The sequence below is a fragment of the Mobula hypostoma genome, chromosome 6 (genome assembly GCF_963921235.1).
Source record: "Mobula hypostoma chromosome 6, sMobHyp1.1, whole genome shotgun sequence".
NCBI lineage: Eukaryota > Metazoa > Chordata > Chondrichthyes > Myliobatiformes > Myliobatidae > Mobula > Mobula hypostoma.
Window position 1 is genome coordinate 38552092 of NC_086102.1, and position 21372 is coordinate 38573463.

The 21372-nt window shown below is 39.1% G+C and overlaps 1 protein-coding gene across 1 annotated transcript in view; it reads right to left on the minus strand.

Moving 5' to 3' along the window:
- Nucleotides 1-21372, minus strand: part of LOC134347946 (immunoglobulin-like domain-containing receptor 1) — a 67631-nt gene that overhangs the window by 3123 nt on the left and 43136 nt on the right. Inside the window, exons 5-7 of the mRNA XM_063050615.1 lie at nucleotides 8515-8661; nucleotides 5929-6060; nucleotides 2179-3044 (exon numbers count right to left, since the gene is read on the minus strand). Coding sequence (XP_062906685.1) covers nucleotides 2179-3044; nucleotides 5929-6060; nucleotides 8515-8661 — 1145 coding nt within the window. The remainder of the gene's footprint in view (nucleotides 1-2178; nucleotides 3045-5928; nucleotides 6061-8514; nucleotides 8662-21372) is intronic.

The following is a 21372-nucleotide window of genomic DNA, read 5'->3' on the forward strand; positions in this document are numbered from 1 at the left end:
AGCCTGGAATTTTATTAAATCACAGGGAAATTGTTTTGTCTGGTTCATTTGTGTTAGTCAGAGTGCAAAAATTCTTACAAGCGGAGCTATGATGGTGCTAGAGAGCAGTTTCTTTGAGCTCATCTGAGGAAAGAGTGGAATTTCTACCTTTAATGTCTTTTTTTTCCCCCTTATTAAGGTGGCTGAGGGTCTGTCAGTGCCCTTGACCTGCAGCTGCACTCAGAACTGCAGTTCTTTGTGGTGATGGGACCTGCTCCCGGGGCTCACCGACCAGTCATTTTTGATACCCCAAGGGTGCGGCCTAGAAGATAAACGTGTCTTCAGGGTTCTGAGGCTTCGCAGTCCTGTGGACAAGCAGATTCCTGGCTGGTGCTGCTGACTGAAGCAGTGTAGGAGAAAATGGAATATTGGAAACAGTTGTCGAAGGTCTCTGTTCTCAGCAAACCTCTCTCTCTCTCTCATTGGTGGGGGAAGAGTTTGCTGCTGATTCTCTAGTCAGAGAACTCGTAAAAAGCAACACGGCACACTTCAGCACTGTAAACCAACGAGTTGTTTGTTTTTGTTGGTCTCCCCTCTAACTTTGTGACACCTACAGTGTATCTGCACTTTTATTAGGGACAGAGGGCCTGTGGCACGGTTGGGTGAACGATCAGTTTTTCTGGACTGCAGAGCATGGTCCCTTTTGGGGGCTCTGCTATTGCTTGCTTAGTGGTGGTGGGTGGTAATGCTTTTTTTGCTGAATAAGTGGGGAGGGGAGGGAGAGGGTTGATGCCTTGCTGCTGCTTGTGCATGGGAGGGGGAGAAGGGGGCATTGGGGTTCTAACATTTTTACTGTCACACATTCTTTGAGGCACCCTTCTGTTTTCATGGATGTCTGCGAAGAGCAAGAATTTCAGGTTGTATATTGTATACATTCTCTGATATTAAATGGAACTATTGAAATTATAGATAACGCTCTGCTCAAATTTTGCACCTAGCACAGCCATGAATATGAGCTTTTAGGAAGATGGGAACTTACATTTTGCACTTAAAGACCCAAGCTCTGGGTCAAACTGTACAAACTCTAGAAAGGTAGCTCCATAAAAAACAGCTGGGAAGATCCTCATTCTGGCGAGCTCATCTCCAACTGCCACACTTGTAGAAGTCAGACTCCAGCACAACTCACCTCTTGCCCCACTGTTCCATTACCACCAAGTTCAGCAACAAAACACAAATGTCCTGAGCTCAGGGAACAACAAATATTTTGGTTGTTGGTTTTGGCTGGGGTTTACCAGCCTTGAATAAATCAGTCAGTACAGTTAAGTGCTTTATTTAGTTTGGTTAGTCTTTATATTTTTAATTAATTTCCAGTACTAGTAGGGGAAAGTATACAGTTAATGGCAGGACCCTTCACGGCACTTATGCAGGGAGGGATCTTGGGGTTCATAGCTTCCTGAAAGTTGCAACACAAATAGATAGTGGTGAAGAAAGTATGGTATGTTTGCCTTCAACAGTCATGCCTCAAGTCCAGAGTCAGGAAGTTTTGTTACAGAACTTCTGTTAGACCGCACTTGGAATATTATGTGCAGTTGTGTTTGGCTCATTACAAGGATGATGTGGAAGCTTTGGAGAGGGTGTGAAGAGTTTTACCAGAATGCGCTCTAGAGAGTATTAGCTTCAAGTAGAGGTTGAACAAACTTGCTTTTTTACAGTGGAGGGCCTGATATAAGTTTACAATATTCTGAAAGGTATCAATAGGGCAGATGGTTGGAATCTCAGGATAGAATTGTCAAATATAAGAGGGTATAGCTTTGAGATGAAGGAGAAAGTTTAAAGGAGTTCATTTTACTCACACACACATCCTGCCAGGGGTGGTGGTGGTGGCGGAAGATAATTGTGGTGTTTCAGGGGCTTTTAGATAGGTACACGGATATTCAGGAATGAGGGGAATATGGGCAGAAGGGATTAGTTTAATTTGGCATCATGTTCGGCACAGACGTGGGCCTGAGAACCTATCCTGCACTAAAATTTTATGTTCTATATTCTACTTTTAAGATATTAATGATCATATGACTTAAATACGACCATTAAATACATAAAGTACCAGAATCTGTTACACGTAGGGTATAGGGAAAGTTTGTAAAACTGCACGATAGAAAAGACAGCAAAAGATATATTTTAATACAAAGACAAACTTACTGAGAGATGTCCATTATTTGATCTGCGTGTACTACTTTCTTGTGATGCCCCATCTACTGAATGATAGCTTGGTGGCTTTTCATGATATTTAAATGGCTTTTTCAGAGTTTCCAGCCAATCAGCCATTCGATCATCTTGCCGAACTCGGTTTTGTTGAGAGCGGCTTTCGTAATCATCCAGGGAACTCCAGGATCCTCGACGCCTTCCACGAGGTGGAGGGGAGTAACTTCGGTCTCTGCGTCTATGCCTTCGTTCAGGTGAGTAGTCTCTATTGCTTCTCCGATATGATCGCCTATCCTCCTCATAACCTCTTCTGCCATTCCTCTGATTCGAACTGCTGTGCCTTGATCTATCATAATCTGAATCATCATCACTATAATCTCTGTGACTGCGTTCTCTTGGAAGAAACTGTCGTCCATCTTCATAATCACCTCTCCTGTTCCCTGGATATCGGTTCGACCTTCTGTCTTGTGAGCTTCGACTTGACCTTGATCCTCCCTGATTCCTTTGATTTCCACGAAACTCCGATTCCAAAATGTCCTCATGGCTTCTCGTCCTTCTTTGATAATTCCTTCGGGATGAGTTGCTGGTTTGTTGCGATGAGGGAAGGCTTGTTTCACGGATTGTCTCCAGTATTGGGGGCAGATGGATAACACGGCGATCTACCTCTCTAACTCCAATTTCATTGAGAGATGAAAGCACACTGGGAGGTGGGCTACCACTTGTGCGGATTCCATTTTGTAGAGGTTGTACGGTGTTCAGGTTTTTCACTTCATTCTCTATGTAGTCCAGCATCTTAACAGAAGAGTGTGGATGGGCGCTGTAAGGAACCATCGTCAGAGGTATACTGTTCTTTGTGGAAAAGTCTACACAGTGGAAAAAATAGTGGAACGTTTACATCTTTTCATCAATGCTTCAAAGTACTTTCAGACACACACCAATTTCATTAAGTAGTCTCTTACATCTTATAAATAAAAAGACAAACACAGATAGAAAAAAGTTCAGTTAAACAACCACTCAGTTTTGGGGCTAAAATATTTTCGGGAAAACTATACAACAGTGCAGAAGGGAGATGAGGGAAAATGTCAGAAATTGGTAAAATCTCCAAAGGGGGAAGAGATGTATCATTGTTTGTGTATGGTTGCATCAAGCTATGCTTAGGGCCTGGGTGTACAAACACAGCATTCACTATTGCTGAGATTCCCCATGTTGTGAAGGATGGGCCTGACCTTGTTACCACAGAATATTCCATTCACTTAACCACCTGACACTCAGAAAAGTTTCCACTGATCACAAGACAATCAGGCAATGATCAGCATGGTAGATATCTTAGGGAAGAAACCATAGGTGCTGTTAGATGGTTCCATGTACAATTTGTCAGCCATTTGGCAAAATTTTCAGTGATAGGACCTCTCAAGCAAACACCATTCCCTCATTTGGCTGGTGGTGAGAGGGGACCCCTGAATCATACCTCTCAGCTGCTGCCCCAACCCCAACTGCACGCTATGGTGAAGGTGGCTACAGTGCAGATGTGACCCCAGCCACCTCCTTGTTGACTCTGTGTGCCCCAAGAAGGTCTGGAAAAGGATACAGTGATTGTTGCCAAGGTTCATGCTGAGCAGCTTTATCAGCTGTTCTCAGGAGTATACATCACCAGCTGCTATACAATTGACAACTCTGTGAAACTTGTTTGTTGGGTCATTGAATACTGCCATCTGATTCTTTTCAAGTTGCAGGACTGTACACTGAGGAATGCACAAACGTGGGTGCAGCCTAAACGGATGCTCCACACAGACCACAGTCTGGGGTCCTCCTGCCACTGGATATGGAAGGGCTGTAGCTCTCAAATGTTTCTCCAAGGGAATTAAAAATCAGTGATATTGACATATTGTAAATATTGCAAGCAAATGCAGGCCCATCATCTGTACACCATGAAAACTGTACCATCGATTGCCAGACATTGTCGCTCTTGGACTACATATGTTTTATCTGAGTGAATATTCTTCTTTCCTTGCTATTTTGAATTACGTTACTTGCTATTTTGCATGGTACTCGCTATTTCGAAGTTTGCTTGCTATTTTGAATCGTTTGCACCTTAGCCCCAGAGGGACAGTCTCATTCAACTGTATCCATGTGTGGTTTGAATGATAATTAAACTTGATTTGATTTGAAATAATGCCATGAGATGAATGTATGACTTTTTTTCATTAAGCAGTGATCAGCACAGAATGCCCTTGAAATCCTGCTAGTAAAAAAATCGGTGGTGGGTGACAAGTCTCCAAGAAGGTTACTGAAGCAATTGGCATTGTGCCTCATAACTAGTTTTTCAAGCAGGCAGAAAGATCTTGCTTGGCCGGTGGTTAAAAGTGACCTCTTGTCACACTCTTCCTTCACAGCTGGAGGCTTAATGCCATCACATGTTGCTCGCAAAGTGGCTACACTGTGAATGAGACCATCATCTACCTTATGTGCATTTGCCAAGAACTGAAAGTGACCTTTGTGAAGGTTCATCCTGAATGGAAGCATAGCAAAGTACATCCTACTCTGAGCCATTCCTCGGATGTACAGGGAAACAACTTTCAACTGCTGCTTAACTATCATCAGTTCAGTGAAAAATCATAGAGATGCCTGATTGCTGCTGGGTTTCCAGTGCAAAGAACTGTTTATAACTAAATGCTGCACACTGCAACATTCCAAGCTACCTAACTATATGTTGAGGGCCTTGGTGCAAAATGGAGGAAGTTCAATGTTTAGGGCTTTCACCCACCTCCCTCTCCCTCCCATCATTGAACAAAAAGCCCAAGAATTCTTCAGATTCATATACTCAAGTAACAGTATCCATCATCAGAGATCCCCACCAAACAGGTGATGCTTTCTTTTCACTGCTGCCATCAGGCAGAAGGTAGAAGACTTGCACCACCAGGTTCAAGAGCAATTAACTATGCCTCAGCAATCAGGTACTTGAACAGACTGAGAAAACTACACTTATTTGTCCCATCACTGAAATAGGCCGACAACCAATGATCTAAATTTAAGAACTCTTCATCTCATTATCTCATGTTCTCATTATTTATTGCTATTTATTTATATTTGCATTTGAACAGTTTGTTGCTTTTTGCACTCTGGTAGATCTTTCATTGATCCTGTTGTAGTCACAATTCTATAGATTTGTTGAATATGGCTGCAGGAAAATGAATATGGAGACGTATGTACTTTGATAATAAAATTTACTTTGTGAAGCACCTTCAATAACTCCAAAAGACTGGGGTTTGGTAAAATACTGAAAGGCTATTATTCACTGTACAATACGACCTCCATGGTGAGTGTCTGCCCTGGACTGAGGGGGAGGGGCAAGGTGAGACACCTTTATACAGGACTCTGTGGGAGGAGCCACAGGGGCAGTCAGCAGAGGGGCATGTCCAGTTAACCCAGTTACAATATATATGGTTTACCACACTTTGTACTTTATATTAAAGAAAAGTTGATGTTATACTGATATACTGCAAGTGATGTAAGCAAATCATTAATTAATGGTTTTGCCTATCAGCTCCAGAGACCACAGTTTGCTCAGGTGTTAGTGGTTCGGAGTTTGCATGTTTCCCCCTGGAAATCCAAAGACAATGCTAACTTAAGTTTTGACCCATAATAAACTGAGATGGCACTGAAGTCACTGATACATATGTTATCCCGAGCTATTTTTTGCCTCAACAGTCCAAACGTACACTGTTGAATTAATATCAAACTACATACCTCGTGATGGCCCATTCATGTAGAACGAGTTTAAATGTGAATTCCTTTCTTCCTCACTATACATAGGCCTATTGTACATCCAAGGTATTAGTCCCCGCTTTGCCTGTTTGATAAATTCATGCCTTGCAAGAGCTAAGATTAAAAAAAATACATCGCCAGTTAACAAATTGTTTCTACATAATTGAATTATACAGCAGCAGATTATAGATGGAATTACTACCATGTATATAATAGGATGCAAGCTACTATTCGATGGAATTTCATCTGGTTGCCAGTAATTGTTACTACCAGTTCTACTATACTTCACAACCAAAAACAACAGAGCCCAATTAATAGGGAGAGTTAGCAAACAGTTCACTTGTATTTTAAAACAGATATACAAGGTTATGCAGGCTAAGATGCTACATATTTCAAAATTTAGTTTTGTGCACTGATATAACAATTGGAAGACTGTTAAACACACATACACTTTCATGTTCCCAAATACTTCAAACTTGGGAAGATTTAATGGTGTAAGTATATTGTGTGCATCCAATTTCAGTCTATTTCCTGGACATTTCCCAGTTATGCTGATGAGTTTCATATCCTCGCACTTGTTCCTCAAATTGAGTAAATCTACAGAGAGCAGATGAGTTTGCTCAGCTTTATTAATAAGTATACAAGTGATTTTACATTATTTGCTCATTTTTCTGCCTCAATAGAATCAACCCCATTTATTTTAAATGCACCATACACCTAAAGGCAGAAATCTGACTCCCAAAATTGCAGGATGTTTTCATGCTTCCTGCTTGTTAATCAACTGGCCTTTCAGAACACAATTCATCTTACCATGTTCCAAAGCAGAACCAAGGCACTACGAAAAATATTATCCAAGTTTTGTAAATTGGCGCAATTACCATTGTTATGCATACAAATAAGTGGCTCCATAAATCCTGCTATGCATACTCATTTGGGATTAAGTTTCACAATAAATACAGCACCATGTGTAACTGCACAGTACATGTTAATTTGAAAGCAGCGGGGCTTTTTGAATTGTGTGGATACATAGATAATGTCTGGATATAAGGTTCAAAACCTGTGTCCAACTATCAATCAAAATAATGCAAACTATAGCTTGTCTATGTATTTTCAGTGGAGACAAAGATGATGTGCCAGTCACATTACACAATTTATTGTCATGCACCTTAAATATGGCTTACATTAAGTGATTATGATCCAGAGAACTGATTATTATATCAGACAAAGGAAAACCCATCAAATTCCTCTTAACTATTCAAGAATTATAAAAGAAAATATGACAATCAGTATGAAGAAAACAATCGATTGTTACAGAAAATGAACTATAATATTAATGTCTTCTCACAATAAAAAACGTAAGCTCATCTTTTTTAATTCTATATTAAATGAGTTAATTTGTGATAACTCCCTGAAATGGCCTGCCTAGCAAAAATAAATATTTAGATTCTACCAGCCACATTTTAAGACAAAATAAAACTGCAACTTCTGGCAGATGGAGTTCAACCCAGGTAAAAGTGAGGTGGTTCATTTTGGTAGGTCAAATATCATAGCAGAATATAGTATTAATGGTAAGCCTCTTCGCAGTGTGGAAGATCAGAGGGATCTTGGGGTCCGAGTCCATAGGACACTCAAAGCTCCTGCGCAGGTTGACTCTGTGGTTAAGAAGGCATATGGTGCATTGGCCTTCATCAACTGTGGGACTGAGTTTAAGAGCTGAGAGGTAATGTTACAGTCAGGCCCCACTTGGAGTACTGTGCTCAGTTCTGGTCACCTCACTACAGGCAGGATGTGGAAACTATAGAAAGGGTGCAGAGGAGATTTACAAGGAAGTTGCCTGGATTGGGGAGCGTGCCTTATGAGAATAGGTTGAGTGAACTCAGCCTTTTCTCCTTGGAGTGCTGGAGGATGAGAGGTGACCTGATAGAGGCGTATAAGATGATGAGAGGCATTGATTATGTGGATAGTTAGAGGTTTTTTCCCAGGGCTGAAGTGGCTAACATGAGTGGGCATTGTCTTAAGGTGCTAGGAAGTCAGTACAGAGGAGATGTCAGGAGCAAGTTTTTCTTCAATGCAGAGAGTGGTGAGTGCATGGAATGAGCTGCCAGTGATGGTGCTGGAGGCAGATATGATACAGTCTTTTAAGAGTCTCCTGGATAGGTACATGAAGCATAGAAAAATAGAGGGATATGGGTAACCTTTGATAATTTCTGGGTAAGTACATGTTTGGCACATCATTGTGGGCTGAAGGGCCTATATCATGCTGTAAGTTTTCTGTGCTTCTGTTTTCTTGGTTTCTAATGATGTAACAATGTACATTAACATCAGCATAAGGTCTGTCTGTACACAACTAAAATACTGATATGATGTATGCAGATCTTGGAATATCCCAGCATCTCACTCATGGAACAATGAGATCCCTGTGTCAATCAGTCAGCACAAGATCAAGACTCGTTATTCATCATATGCTCATCAGAAATCCTTCCCGTATCAACCATATTATCCAACTACTGTTGTATGAGACAGAGTAGAAAGGTAACCTACAGAATAATAACAAAACAGTAGATTTACCTTTCTCTGGGCAACAGCAACGTTTTGGGCAGCAAATACATCGAACATAGCAACAGCATCGTTGTGGACAGCACTGACACCAACAGATACTTATCAATATGAATAATAGTAAAAAACCCATGACAATAAATATCACCGTCAGCCAATCTGAAAAAAGATGAAAAGATGGAAGTAATAACCTATTTCCAATAAAGCACTTTGCACTTTGTTTGTGGGAAGTAATTCTCACTAATGATCAGCCCCAGCATAAAAGGCACAAGCAAATCAAAGCACAATGCAAGTAGAGATTAGTGGCATAATACTACGATCCCAATGAACTGAATATGCAATATCTTTCCATAACCTCACACAGAGAACATTATAGAGCCTTTATTTCTTCCATTTGCATGATACACAGCTGCACAGTTAGTAGACCCATTGCCTTGCAATGCCTAAGATCTGTGCTCAACCAGGACCTCGGGTGCTGTGTGTGTGAGAGTTTGCATGTTCTTCCAGTGACCTTGTGGATTTCCTGTGGAAGCTCCAGTTTACTCCCACATTTTAAAGACATGCAGATTGGTGGGTAAACTGGCCACTGTAAATGGCCCCTGTTGTACAGATTAAGTGGTAGAATCTGGATGGAGCTGGTGACCAAGTGTGGAGAATAAAGAAATGAGGACACTGTAGAATTAGTGAAAATGAGCAGCACTGTGGATTTAGTGGGCCAAAGTGGATGCTTCTGTAACTAAAGCAGATCACATTTTGAATTAGAGAGAACCAAAGACAATCACACCACTAAATATTTAACAGTCTCACTCTTGACATTTGCTTGAATTAAAACATTCCAAACTTGTGAACACTCTAGAAAGTAAGAGGTTTTAAAACTTATACAAACATTCAGACTGCATTATCCTCAGCTTCATGGGTGTAGAATTTCTTATAATTGCCAGTGGTGTCCTAAGAATTGCTTCATATTTTTTATTTGTTGATAATGTATTCTGGTCCCAGAGATGACATTTCCCTTACTGATTAAATATCTGACCTGAATACAGCATTTTAGATGTAACCCTCTCACCGTAGGCTCATAATGAGCTAGCTATTCCTGTGAATCCAACTTACCAGTAGCATAACTCTACAATGCATGGTGAATAATGATAAGAAGGCAATTTCCAATAAATAACCACATCTACGGTAAATATGATTTGGGTAAACACAACACATAAAAGGTTGAATCTCTCTTTAAGGGAAAGTAGGACTGTTGCATATATGAATACTGACACCCATGCAAATTTACTGTTCGCCAGGAAGCAATAATTTGACTCACACCAAAATAGGCTTAGATTAAAATTGTATTGACAAAATATTTTTAAACAAACAAAATGAAGTAAAGGGGCCATTACACAGATATAAGCTTATAGGGTGCACTTAATTGTTGGAGCTCACTGTTGCATAATCAATCCAGTTCGCTTCACTTCATTTACTCACTGTACAGAACAGTACTGCCTAAAAACTGTCTATGCGAAACATCAATAAATATCCACACCACATCCAAGGACAAAGCGTTGAACATTCTCCAAGGTCATGTCATAACCAGCTAATTTAAAGTTATCTGTATGTTCTCCATGAGATCATTGTCTGCATGAGGATTTTCTAACAGCAGTATCTGTCCTTCCAAACGCATGCCAGAGGGACGTTACAATCATCCCGGGGGGCTTCAATATGCAGGTAGATTGGGAAAAATCAGTTTGGTGCTGGATTACAGGAGGGGGAAGTTCTAGAGTACCTATGAGATAGCTTTTTAGAGCACCTTATGGTTGAACCCAGTGGAGGATCAGCTATTCTTGACTGGGTGTTGTGAAATGCACCAGAATTCATTAGAGAACTTAAGAGAAAAGAACCCTTAGGGACAAGTGATAATCATATCATCAAATTCACCCTGAAATTCAGAAGGAGAAGCCTAAAGTCAGATGTATCAGTATTACAGTGGAGTAAGGGAAATTATAAAGGCATGAGAGACGAGTTGGCCAGAATTGATTGGAAAAGAACACTGACAGGAATGACGGCACAGCAGCAATGGCTGGAATTTCTGGAAACAATTCGGAAAGCACAGGATATATACAGTGGCATTCAAAAGTTTGGGCACCACTGGTCAAAATTCCTGTTACTGTGAATAACTAAGCGAGTAAAAGATGACCTGATTTCCAAAAGGCATAAAGTTAAAGATGACACATTTCTTTAATATTTTAAGCAAGATTACTTTTTTATTTCCATCTTTTACAGTTTCAAAATAACAAAAAAGGAAAAGGGCCTGAAGCAAAAGTTTGGGCACCCTGCATGGTCAGTACTTAGTAACACCCCCTTTGGCAAGTATCACAGCTTGTAAACGCCTTCTGTAGCCAGCTAAGAATCTTTCAATTCTTGTTTGGGGGATTTTCGCCCATTCTTCCTTGCAAAAACCTTCTAGTTCTGTGAGATTCTTGGGCCGTCTTGCATGCACTGCTCTTTTGAGGTCTATCCACAGATTTTCGATGATGTTTAGGTCAGGGTACTGTGAGGGCCATGGCAAAACCTTCAGCTTGCACCTCTTGAGGTAGTCCATTGTGGATTTTCTTTCTTTCTTTATTAATCTTTTTATTGGTTTAAAAAAAGCATAAGTACAGTCAAGAGGAGAATTAGTTCAAATATCTGTATCAGTAACAATATAAACCAAGATTAACATAAACACTCTCAAAATCATAGATATTGCTGAATATAAAATATATAATAAAAAATGAAAATAACACCTCTTACCAGTTTATGAAGAGAAAGGAAAAAAACATTGAGTTTTAAATGAAAAGGGAAAAAAAACCACTACACTGTAACAAAACAAAAAAAAAGGGACTGGGCAGTCCATTTTGAGGATACGACCAAAAAAGAAAGAAAGACTTCCTGATCAAATCTAAAACTTCGAAAAAAATTGAAAGAGTAGTAAATCAAATTAAATGAAAATATTGGATAAAAGGTCGCCATATTTGCTCAAATTTAAAGGATGTATCAAATATCCGACTTCTTATCTTCTCTAGACTTAAACAGGACATAATGAAGGAGAGCCAATAAAAGACCATAGGTGGATTAGAATTCTTCCACTTCAATAATATGGCTCTTCTAGCCAATAAAGTCGACACGGCTATCATACGTTGAGCAGAAACAGGAATATTTCCTCCTTCCGATGGGATAATCCCAAAAATTGCCATAAGCAAATTAGGTTGTAGATCCAGATCCAAACCTTTTGATAGTATTTTAAAAACATCTCTCCAAAAGTTATCTAGCTTTATACAAGACCAATACGTATGAGTTAAAGTGGCCAGCTCAGTATTACATCTGTTGCAAATAGGATTAATATTAGAGAAAATACGCGCTAGTTTATCCTTTGACATATGGGCCCGATGCACTACCTTGAACTGTATCAAGGAATGACAGGCACAAATACATGAGTTGTTAACCAAATGAAAAATTTTACTCTATTGATTATCTGAAAATGATAAAAAGATTTTTGGTATATTCACTTTTTGCAAAAAAACTATACATAAAGGTAATATTACCTGAAAATTCAGACTCAAAGATTAGAGTAAAAATCCATAAATATCTTATTAATTTCATAAGGATCTACCATTGCAGTTCTGTCACGTCTTCTTATTTTCAGGTTGCCTTGGCAGTCAAAGTGAAGGATAATCCAAAGAGCTTTTACAGGTATATTAAGAGCAAACGGATTGTAAGGGATAAAATTGGTCCTCTTGAAGATCAGAGTGGTCGGCTTTGTGCGGAACCAAAGCAAATGGGGGAGATCTTAAATAGGTTTTTTGCGTCTGTATTTACTAAGGAAGCTGGCATGAAATCTATGGAATTGAGGGAATCAAGTAGTGAGACCATGGAAACTGTACAGATTGAAAAGGAGGAGGTGCTTGCTGTCTTGAGGAAAATTAAAGTGGATAAATCCCCGGGACCTGACAGAGTGTTCCCTCAGACCTTGAAGGAGACTAGTGTCGAAATTGCGGGGGCCCTGGCAGAAATATTTAAAATGTCGCTGTCTACGGGTGAAGTGCCGGAGGATTGGAGAGTGGCTCATGTTGTTCCGTTGTTTAAAAAAGGATCGAAAAGTAATCCAGGAAATTATAGGCCGGTGAGTTTAACGTCAGTAGTAGGTAAGTTATTGGAGGGAGTACTAAGAGACAGAATCTACAAGCATTTGGATAGACAGGGGCTTATTAGGGAGAGTCAACATGGCTTTGTGCGTGGTAGGTCATGTTTGACCAATCTGTTGGAGTTTTTCGAGGAGGTTACCAGGAAAGTGGATGAAGGGAAGGCAGTGAATATTGTCTACATGGACTTCAGTAAGGCCTTTGACAAGGTCCCGCATGGGAGGTTAGTTAGGAAAATTCAGTCGCTAGGTATACATGGAGAGGTGGTAAATTGGATTAGACATTGGCTCGATGGAAGAAGCCAGAGAGTGGTGATAGAGAATTGCTTCTCTGAGTGGAGGCCTGTGACTAGTGGTGTGCCACAGGGATCAGTGCTGGGTCCATTGTTATTTGTCATCTATATCAATGATCTGGATGATAATGTGGTAGATTGGATCAGCAAGTTTGCTGATGATACAAAGCTTGGAGGTGTAGTAGACAGTGAGGAAGGTTTTCAGAGCCTGCAGAGGGACTTGGACCAGCTGGAAAAATGGGCTGAAAAATGGCAGATGGCGTTTAATACAGACAAGTGTGAGGTATTGTACGTTGGAAGGACAAACCAAGGTAGAACATACAGGGTTAATGGTAAGGCACAGAGGAGTGCAGTAGAACAGAGGGATCTGGGAATACAGATACAAAATTCCCTAAAAGTGGCGTCACAGGTAGATAGGGTCGTAAAGAGAGCTTTTGGTACATTGGCCTTTATTAATCAAAGTATTGAGTATAAGAGCTGGAATGTTATGATGTGGTTGTATAAGGCATTGGTGAGGCCGAATCTGGAGTATTGTGTTCAGTTTTGGTCACCAAATTACAGGAAGGATATAAATAAGGTTGAAAGAGTGCAGAGGAAGGTTACTTCCGGGTCATCAAGGGAATGGCGGCGTAAGGAAAAGGTCTCTTGACAAAAAAGAAGGTAAACTGCCCCAAAATTGAATTTAGACAAATACTTAATATTGCATAACTATATTAATAAAAGGGGCAAGGATGATGTCTAAGAACAAGAATAAAAAGTCCGCTTCGAAGGCTGATAAACATAAAGAGATGCAGCAAGGCGACGGGCCTAGCTCCCCCAAGGCAAGCCAGGATGGAGATAATGAGTGGGAATCAGTGACTCTGTCTTTGATTCTCGGAGAGATTCGCGAGTTCCGACAAGATAACAGCCAACAGCTGGAAGATATTAAAGGAGAAATAGTAAAAACTAACTCGTGGATAGATGAAGCCGAAGCGAGGATTGTTGGAATTGAAGAGAAGGTACAAAACGCCGAGGAAGTGATAGCAGAAATGCTGAAGCTACAAGACCAGCTCCAGTGGAAACTAATAGATCAAGAAGGCCGCTCGAGAAGGGAAAATTTGAGGATCTACGGAGTTCCCGAAGGTAAACCCGGATTGATGATTCCCTTCGTGGAGAAGCTGCTTAGAGAGAACCTTGATATACCGGCCGCAAAAGACCTACAGATAGAAAGGGCTCACCGCGCGTTGGCACCACAGCCTCCGGCAGGCGCCCAGCCCAGATCGATTCTGATCAGATTTCTCAGTTACAGAACAAAGGAAGAGGTGCTTAAAAGAGCATGGCAAAAGAAAGGTTTCATGTGGAACAACTGCAAAATCAGTTTAGACCACGACTACGCACCGGGGATTCTTGCCAGACGGAAGGAATATACGGAAACACGGAGAGTCCTGAAGGAAAACAACATCAGATTCCAGACCCTGTATCCAGCTCGGCTGAGAGTCTTTTACGACGAAGGGACAAAAACTTACGCTACGGTGGAGGAGGCAACGTTGGACCTGGCGGACCGGGGACTACCTATTAAAGTTATCACCCAACCGGAGTCGCTACTGGAGAGGATTCGGCAGAAGTCGTGGCAGTTAGTGGGGCGAGGACGCTCCACTCGAACCAGAGCGTCAAACTACAAGGAAAAGCTGCAAATATTCAGACGCGAATGTACAGAGAATACAGATTAATTAAGAGAAATGACTGAAAAGAGTAAATTGGACTTAAAAGTAAAATGAAAACTGGTAACTGAAAATAAACTAGGCGGAATAACTTGAATGATAGCAATATGGTCGAGACATAAATAGGAGAAAATTCTCTATGATTATTCAAACTGCTGAGGGCCCTCTAACACAGGGTGAAGATAGAGGTTATCCCTCTGAACTGAGGCGGGTCGGTGCTCAGGCCTCACTGTGGGAAGTCGGGAAAAATTTTCAAATGTTATACGTTCAGAAATGTCTAGGGTGTGGTTATATGTCTTGGTTTACTGTTGAGAAGGGATTGCTTACTGTTTGGTTAGAAAAGGAGAGTGCTTTTTTTCTACTAGAGAAAAATGCAAACTGAATTGGTAAAAATAATTTCCTATAATGTTAATGGGGTTTTGAATCCAATTAAAAGAAATAAGATTATGTCTAAATTGAAAAAAGAGAGGGCACAAATAGCTTTCCTCCAGGAAACACATATGAGCCAATCTGAACATGGAAAATTAAAAAGAATGGGCTTTAAGCATGTATTTTATTCATCATATAAATTGAGTCACAAAAGAGGGGTAGCTACTTTAATATCAAGTACTCTTAATTATGAACATATTTCAGAGACTAGAGACAAAGAAGGATGGTTTGTAAAAATCACAGGAAGAATAGAAGGTACAGAAATAACATTGCTGAATGTTGAATGGTCATTTTATTTTTTTTTTAATTTTATTTTTATTTGGATAAGGAGTTCACAATTATCATGTACTTTTTTCACACATATAACCTTTTCCATTTTTTTATATGTATAAAACTACAATTATTTATACATTCTTAAGTACACATTGAGATGATATAAAAGCAAAATAAACATTTAAATAGATAATTATGTACTGTGGTAAATCTAACCAATTAGGCTAAGTAATGAAATTAGTTGTTAAGAAAAATGGTAATAATAGTTTCCATACAACCCTTCTGGACCATTTCCACTGGTCCAAAATGTTGCATACAAGCCTATATACCAACCATTGTAGGTGTTTATATCCCAATTTGTTCGCGCTTGTTCCTGCCCGCAGACATAATTATCCAATCCCTATGTACTTATTTACTTAATTTTTTCATTTTTTTTTATCCCTTTCCCAAATCTTTCCCTTTGCTTGTGATAATTCTCTATTTTCCAAAAAAAAACAACAAACATTTAGACTAGGGGTGCTTACGTTAGCAATATTACTGTGTTGATGAGAAGAGCAATATTTAAATCATTAGGAGAGTCATCTAAAGTCTGCTCGCATTGGGGTTATATATTCAATCCATTTATTCCAGATTTGATAAAATGTTTCTTTCTGAGTTCTCAGGGAGTAGGTCAACTGTTCCATTTTAAATATTTCCAAGATAATTTCGTACCAATCTTCTAATGTAGGTGGTATTGGATTTAGCCATTTTCTAGTGATTGATTTCTTACTTGCCGCTAAGAGGGCCTGCAGCAACTTTATATCTTCCTTCTGTTCAAGGAACAATACATGCCCCAAATAGAGCATCTCAAAGTTCAGAGGTATCTGGGACCTAAGTACCTTAACTAATGTTCTATGAATACCTTCCCAAAATAGACTTAATTTAGGGCAATCCCAGAAAATATGAAAATGATTTGCCTCCTTGGAGCCGCACCTTCTCCAACACATCACATTTGTATCTTTATATTTTTCCTGATATGAGGTCTTGAAGTATCTTATAATGTTTTTCCAACAATGTTCTCTCCAAGTCAAAGAATTAGTCGAGGACCATTGAAAGCTGCAGATTTTCCCCCAAGCCTCCTCTGAAAGTACCAACCCCGCTCCTTTCTCCCACTTCTCTTTAATATACAGTGTATTTACATTTTTAGCATGGGAGAGTGCATTATATAGGCGAGAAACTGATTTACTAGGTATTAAACTGCAAGCCGAATTCAGAATCTTGAAAAATTCTAATTCTACTGTTGATAGGTCTGTATATCTACAACTCTGGTTAACATAGTTTCGTATTTGAAGGTACCTAAAAAAGTCATTATGTTCTAGGCCATGTTTGTCCTGCAGGATTTGGAAACTTTGTAATACTCTATTATCTATAAATGAGAGGTAGGTTGTAAGACCTTTCTTTATCCATAGCTCAAATCTTTTATCTCCTCTGTTGGGAAGGAATTCGGTATCATATGCACACCATCTAAAGAGTTTTAACATGTTATTAATTCCACATGAATTAACCACCTTCTGCCATACTTTTAATGTAAGATTTATCCAAGCATTATTAAATTTTTCCAACTGGGCCATCAATCCTTTGTCAGCTATTGAGGCCTGAAGAGGAAAACTGTCAACTAATCCAAATTCTATTTCCTTCCATCTAGCCTTATATTCCCTATTACACCAATATAACAGAGGGGTTATCTGTGAGGCATAAAAATAATTTCTCAGGCAAGGAAGAACCATACCTCCTCCTCCCTTCCCTAACTGTAAGGTCTTATATCGAATTCTAGGTTTCCTTCCTTGCCAAATGAAGCGGGAAATCCATTTGTCCCATTCCCTGAATTGATTATCATCCACCTCCACTGGTAAAGTACGGAAAAGATATAATAAAGGAAGAATATTCATTTTTATAGTATTTATCCTTGAATTTAAACTTAAAAAGGGGATAAGATTCCATCTATGCATATCTGCTTTTATCTCTGAGATTAATGGCCCATAATTTACCTGTGACAGTGTTGAAAGATCCTTCGGCAGGGTTATTCCTAAATATTTTAATGATTTAGCTTCCCACTTAAGATCGTATGTATCCTGCAATTTTTTGGATGGTGTATAATTTAGGGACATAACCTGCGTTTTCTTTACATTTATTTTATAACCTGATATTTTCCCAAAGTCATCCAACAGTGTAAACAATCCTATAAATGATTTTTCTGGTTCACTCAGATAGACCAAAACATCATCTGCGAATAACGCCACTTTCTGTTCAATCCCTGCCACCTTGATACCTTTTACGATTTCGCTCTGTCTTATTAGTTGGGCAAGTGGTTCAATATATAGCGCAAAAAGGAGAGGAGAAATTGGGCATCCTTGTCTAGTGCCTCTCTCTAAAATGAAGGAGTCAGAGAGGTCCCCATTTATCTTAATTCGGGCTGTAGGGCTGTCATATAGAGTCTGAATTACTTTAGTAAACCTTTCTTGAAAGCCGAATCTTCCTAACACTCTGTATAGGAATGCCCAACTAACCGAATCAAAAGCTTTCTCAGCGTCCAATCCTACTACCATTGTCTCTGTCTTATTAACCTGTTCTAATATGTGCAGAGTTCTCCTTATGTTGTCCTGTGTTTGTCTTTGTTGAATAAATCCAGTCTGGTCTAAATGGATTAGGCCAGGTAAAAGCTTTTCCAATCTGCGCGCTAATATAGATGTAAATAGTTTGTAATCTAAATTAAGAACACTAATTGGCCGATAATTGCCACATTCTAGTTTATCTTTACCCTCTTTAGGAATAACTGAAATAATCGCTTCTCTCCAGGAAGGTGGAGTTTCTCCTCTCTGCAAGATCCAATTAAAGGTGTTAAGTAGTAATGGGGCTAACTGTGTCTTCAGGGACTTGTACCACTCTGAGGTAAACCCCTCAGAACCCGGGGACTTTCCAGCCTTTAACCTAGAGATGGCCACGTTCAGTTCTTTGACAGTTACTGGTTCTAATAAACTTTCATTTTGTAAATCTGTAAGTTTAGGTAGATCTAAAAAATTCAATACACTGTCTATATAGGGCTCATTGGGGGCCCGGGGTTGGGAGTACAGCTCTCGATAATATGTTTCAAAACTCTCTTGAATTTTCCCTATTGTACTCTCCACAAGCTTTGTCTTTGGATTCTTTATTTTATGAATTGTATTGTCTGCTTGTTGTTTTCGTAATTTATATGCTAATAATCTAGCTGATTTACCTCCTACTTCATAATTCTTTTGTCTCAGGTAAAGAAAATCTCTTTGAGTTTCCAACGTATAAATATCATCAATTTCACTTTGCAATTTCCTAATTTCCTGTTTTCGATTTGAATTACTTTTGTTGCTATCTTCAACTTGAAGTTGTTTTAATTTTCCTTGAAGGTCTGCTAATTTTTGTGCATTGATTTTTTTCATGTGAGTAGTAATGGAAATAATTTTCCCTCTCAGTACAGCTTTCAATGTATCCCATAAAATCACTGGTGATGTTTCTCCTGTGTCATTAAGGTCTAGATATTCTTTGATTTCTCCCCTTAATCTCTCCATTACTTTTGGGTTATTAAGTATATGTGAGTTTAGCCTCCATAGTGTTTTCCTCATTTTCCTTTCCAGGGTTAAAGACATAGAGACTGGGCTAAGATCCGACAGATCAATTGTTGCAATATTACAGTTTTTTATCCTGAGGAATGGTCATTTTATAGACACATTTTTGACCTAATGGTCAGTTCTCGAGGGGTAGTAATTTGTGGAGGGGATTTTAATATTAGATTAAATCCTATATTAGATTCTTCAAGAATAGTTACTCAGAATAAACCTCTGACTCGGAAAGTGAATTCATTGATGGAGGAGTTGGGAATTATAGATGTCTGGAGGGAATTACACCCTACTAGTAAAGATTATACATATTACTCTTTCCCTCATTCAGCCTATTCAAGGATAGACTATTTCTTTATCTTTAATACAGATAGACTCAGGATAAAAAACTGTAATATTGCAACAATTGATCTGTCGGATCATAGCCCAGTCTCTATGTCTCTAATCCTGGAAAGGAAGATGAGGAAAACACTATGGAGGCTAAACTCACATATACTTAATAACCCGAAAGTAATGGAGAGATTAAGGGGAGAAATCAAAGAATATCTAGACCTTAATGACACAGGAGAAACATCACCAGTGATTTTATGGGATACATTGAAAGCTGTACTGAGAGGGAAAATTATTTCCATTACTACTCACATGAAAAAAATCAATGCACAAAAATTAGCAGACCTTCAAGGAAAATTAAAACAACTTCAAGTTGAAGATAGCAACAAAAGTAATTCAAATCGAAAACAGGAAATTAGGAAATTGCAAAGTGAAATTGATGATATTTATACGTTGGAAACTCAAAGAAATTTTCTTTACCTGAGACAAAAGAATTATGAAGTAGGAGGTAAATCAGCTAGATTATTAGCATATAAATTACGAAAACAACAAGCAGACAATACAATTCATAAAATAAAGAATCCAAAGACAAAGCTTGTGGAGAGTACAATAGGGAAAATTCAAGAGAGTTTTGAAACATATTATCGAGAGCTGTACTCCCAACCCCGGGCCCCCAATGAGCCCTATATAGACAGTGTATTGAATTTTTTAGATCTACCTAAACTTACAGATTTACAAAATGAAAGTTTATTAGAACCAGTAACTGTCAAAGAACTGAACGTGGCCATCTCTAGGTTAAAGGCTGGAAAGTCCCCGGGTTCTGAGGGGTTTACCTCAGAGTGGTACAAGTCCCTGAAGACACAGTTAGCCCCATTACTACTTAACACCTTTAATTGGATCTTGCAGAGAGGAGAAACTCCACCTTCCTGGAGAGAAGCGATTATTTCAGTTATTCCTAAAGAGGGTAAAGATAAACTAGAATGTGGCAATTATCGGCCAATTAGTGTTCTTAATTTAGATTACAAACTATTTACATCTATATTAGCGCGCAGATTGGAAAAGCTTTTACCTGGCCTAATCCATTTAGACCAGACTGGATTTATTCAACAAAGACAAACACAGGACAACATAAGGAGAACTCTGCACATATTAGAACAGGTTAATAAGACAGAGACAATGGTAGTAGGATTGGACGCTGAGAAAGCTTTTGATTCGGTTAGTTGGGCATTCCTATACAGAGTGTTAGGAAGATTCGGCTTTCAAGAAAGGTTTACTAAAGTAATTCAGACTCTATATGACAGCCCTACAGCCCGAATTAAGATAAATGGGGACCTCTCTGACTCCTTCATTTTAGAGAGAGGCACTAGACAAGGATGCCCAATTTCTCCTCTCCTTTTTGCGCTATATATTGAACCACTTGCCCAACTAATAAGACAGAGCGAAATCGTAAAAGGTATCAAGGTGGCAGGGATTGAACAGAAAGTGGCGTTATTCGCAGATGATGTTTTGGTCTATCTGAGTGAACCAGAAAAATCATTTATAGGATTGTTTACACTGTTGGATGACTTTGGGAAAATATCAGGTTATAAAATAAATGTAAAGAAAACGCAGGTTATGTCCCTAAATTATACACCATCCAAAAAATTGCAGGATACATACGATCTTAAGTGGGAAGCTAAATCATTAAAATATTTAGGAATAACCCTGCCGAAGGATCTTTCAACACTGTCACAGGTAAATTATGGGCCATTAATCTCAGAGATAAAAGCAGATATGCATAGATGGAATCTTATCCCCTTTTTAAGTTTAAATTCAAGGATAAATACTATAAAAATGAATATTCTTCCTCGGTTATTATATCTTTTCCGTACTTTACCAGTGGAGGTGGATGATAATCAATTCAGGGAATGGGACAAATGGATTTCCCGCTTCATTTGGCAAGGAAGGAAACCTAGAATTCGATATAAGACCTTACAGTTAGGGAAGGGAGGAGGAGGTATGGTTCTTCCTTGCCTGAGAAATTATTTTTATGCCTCACAGATAACCCCTCT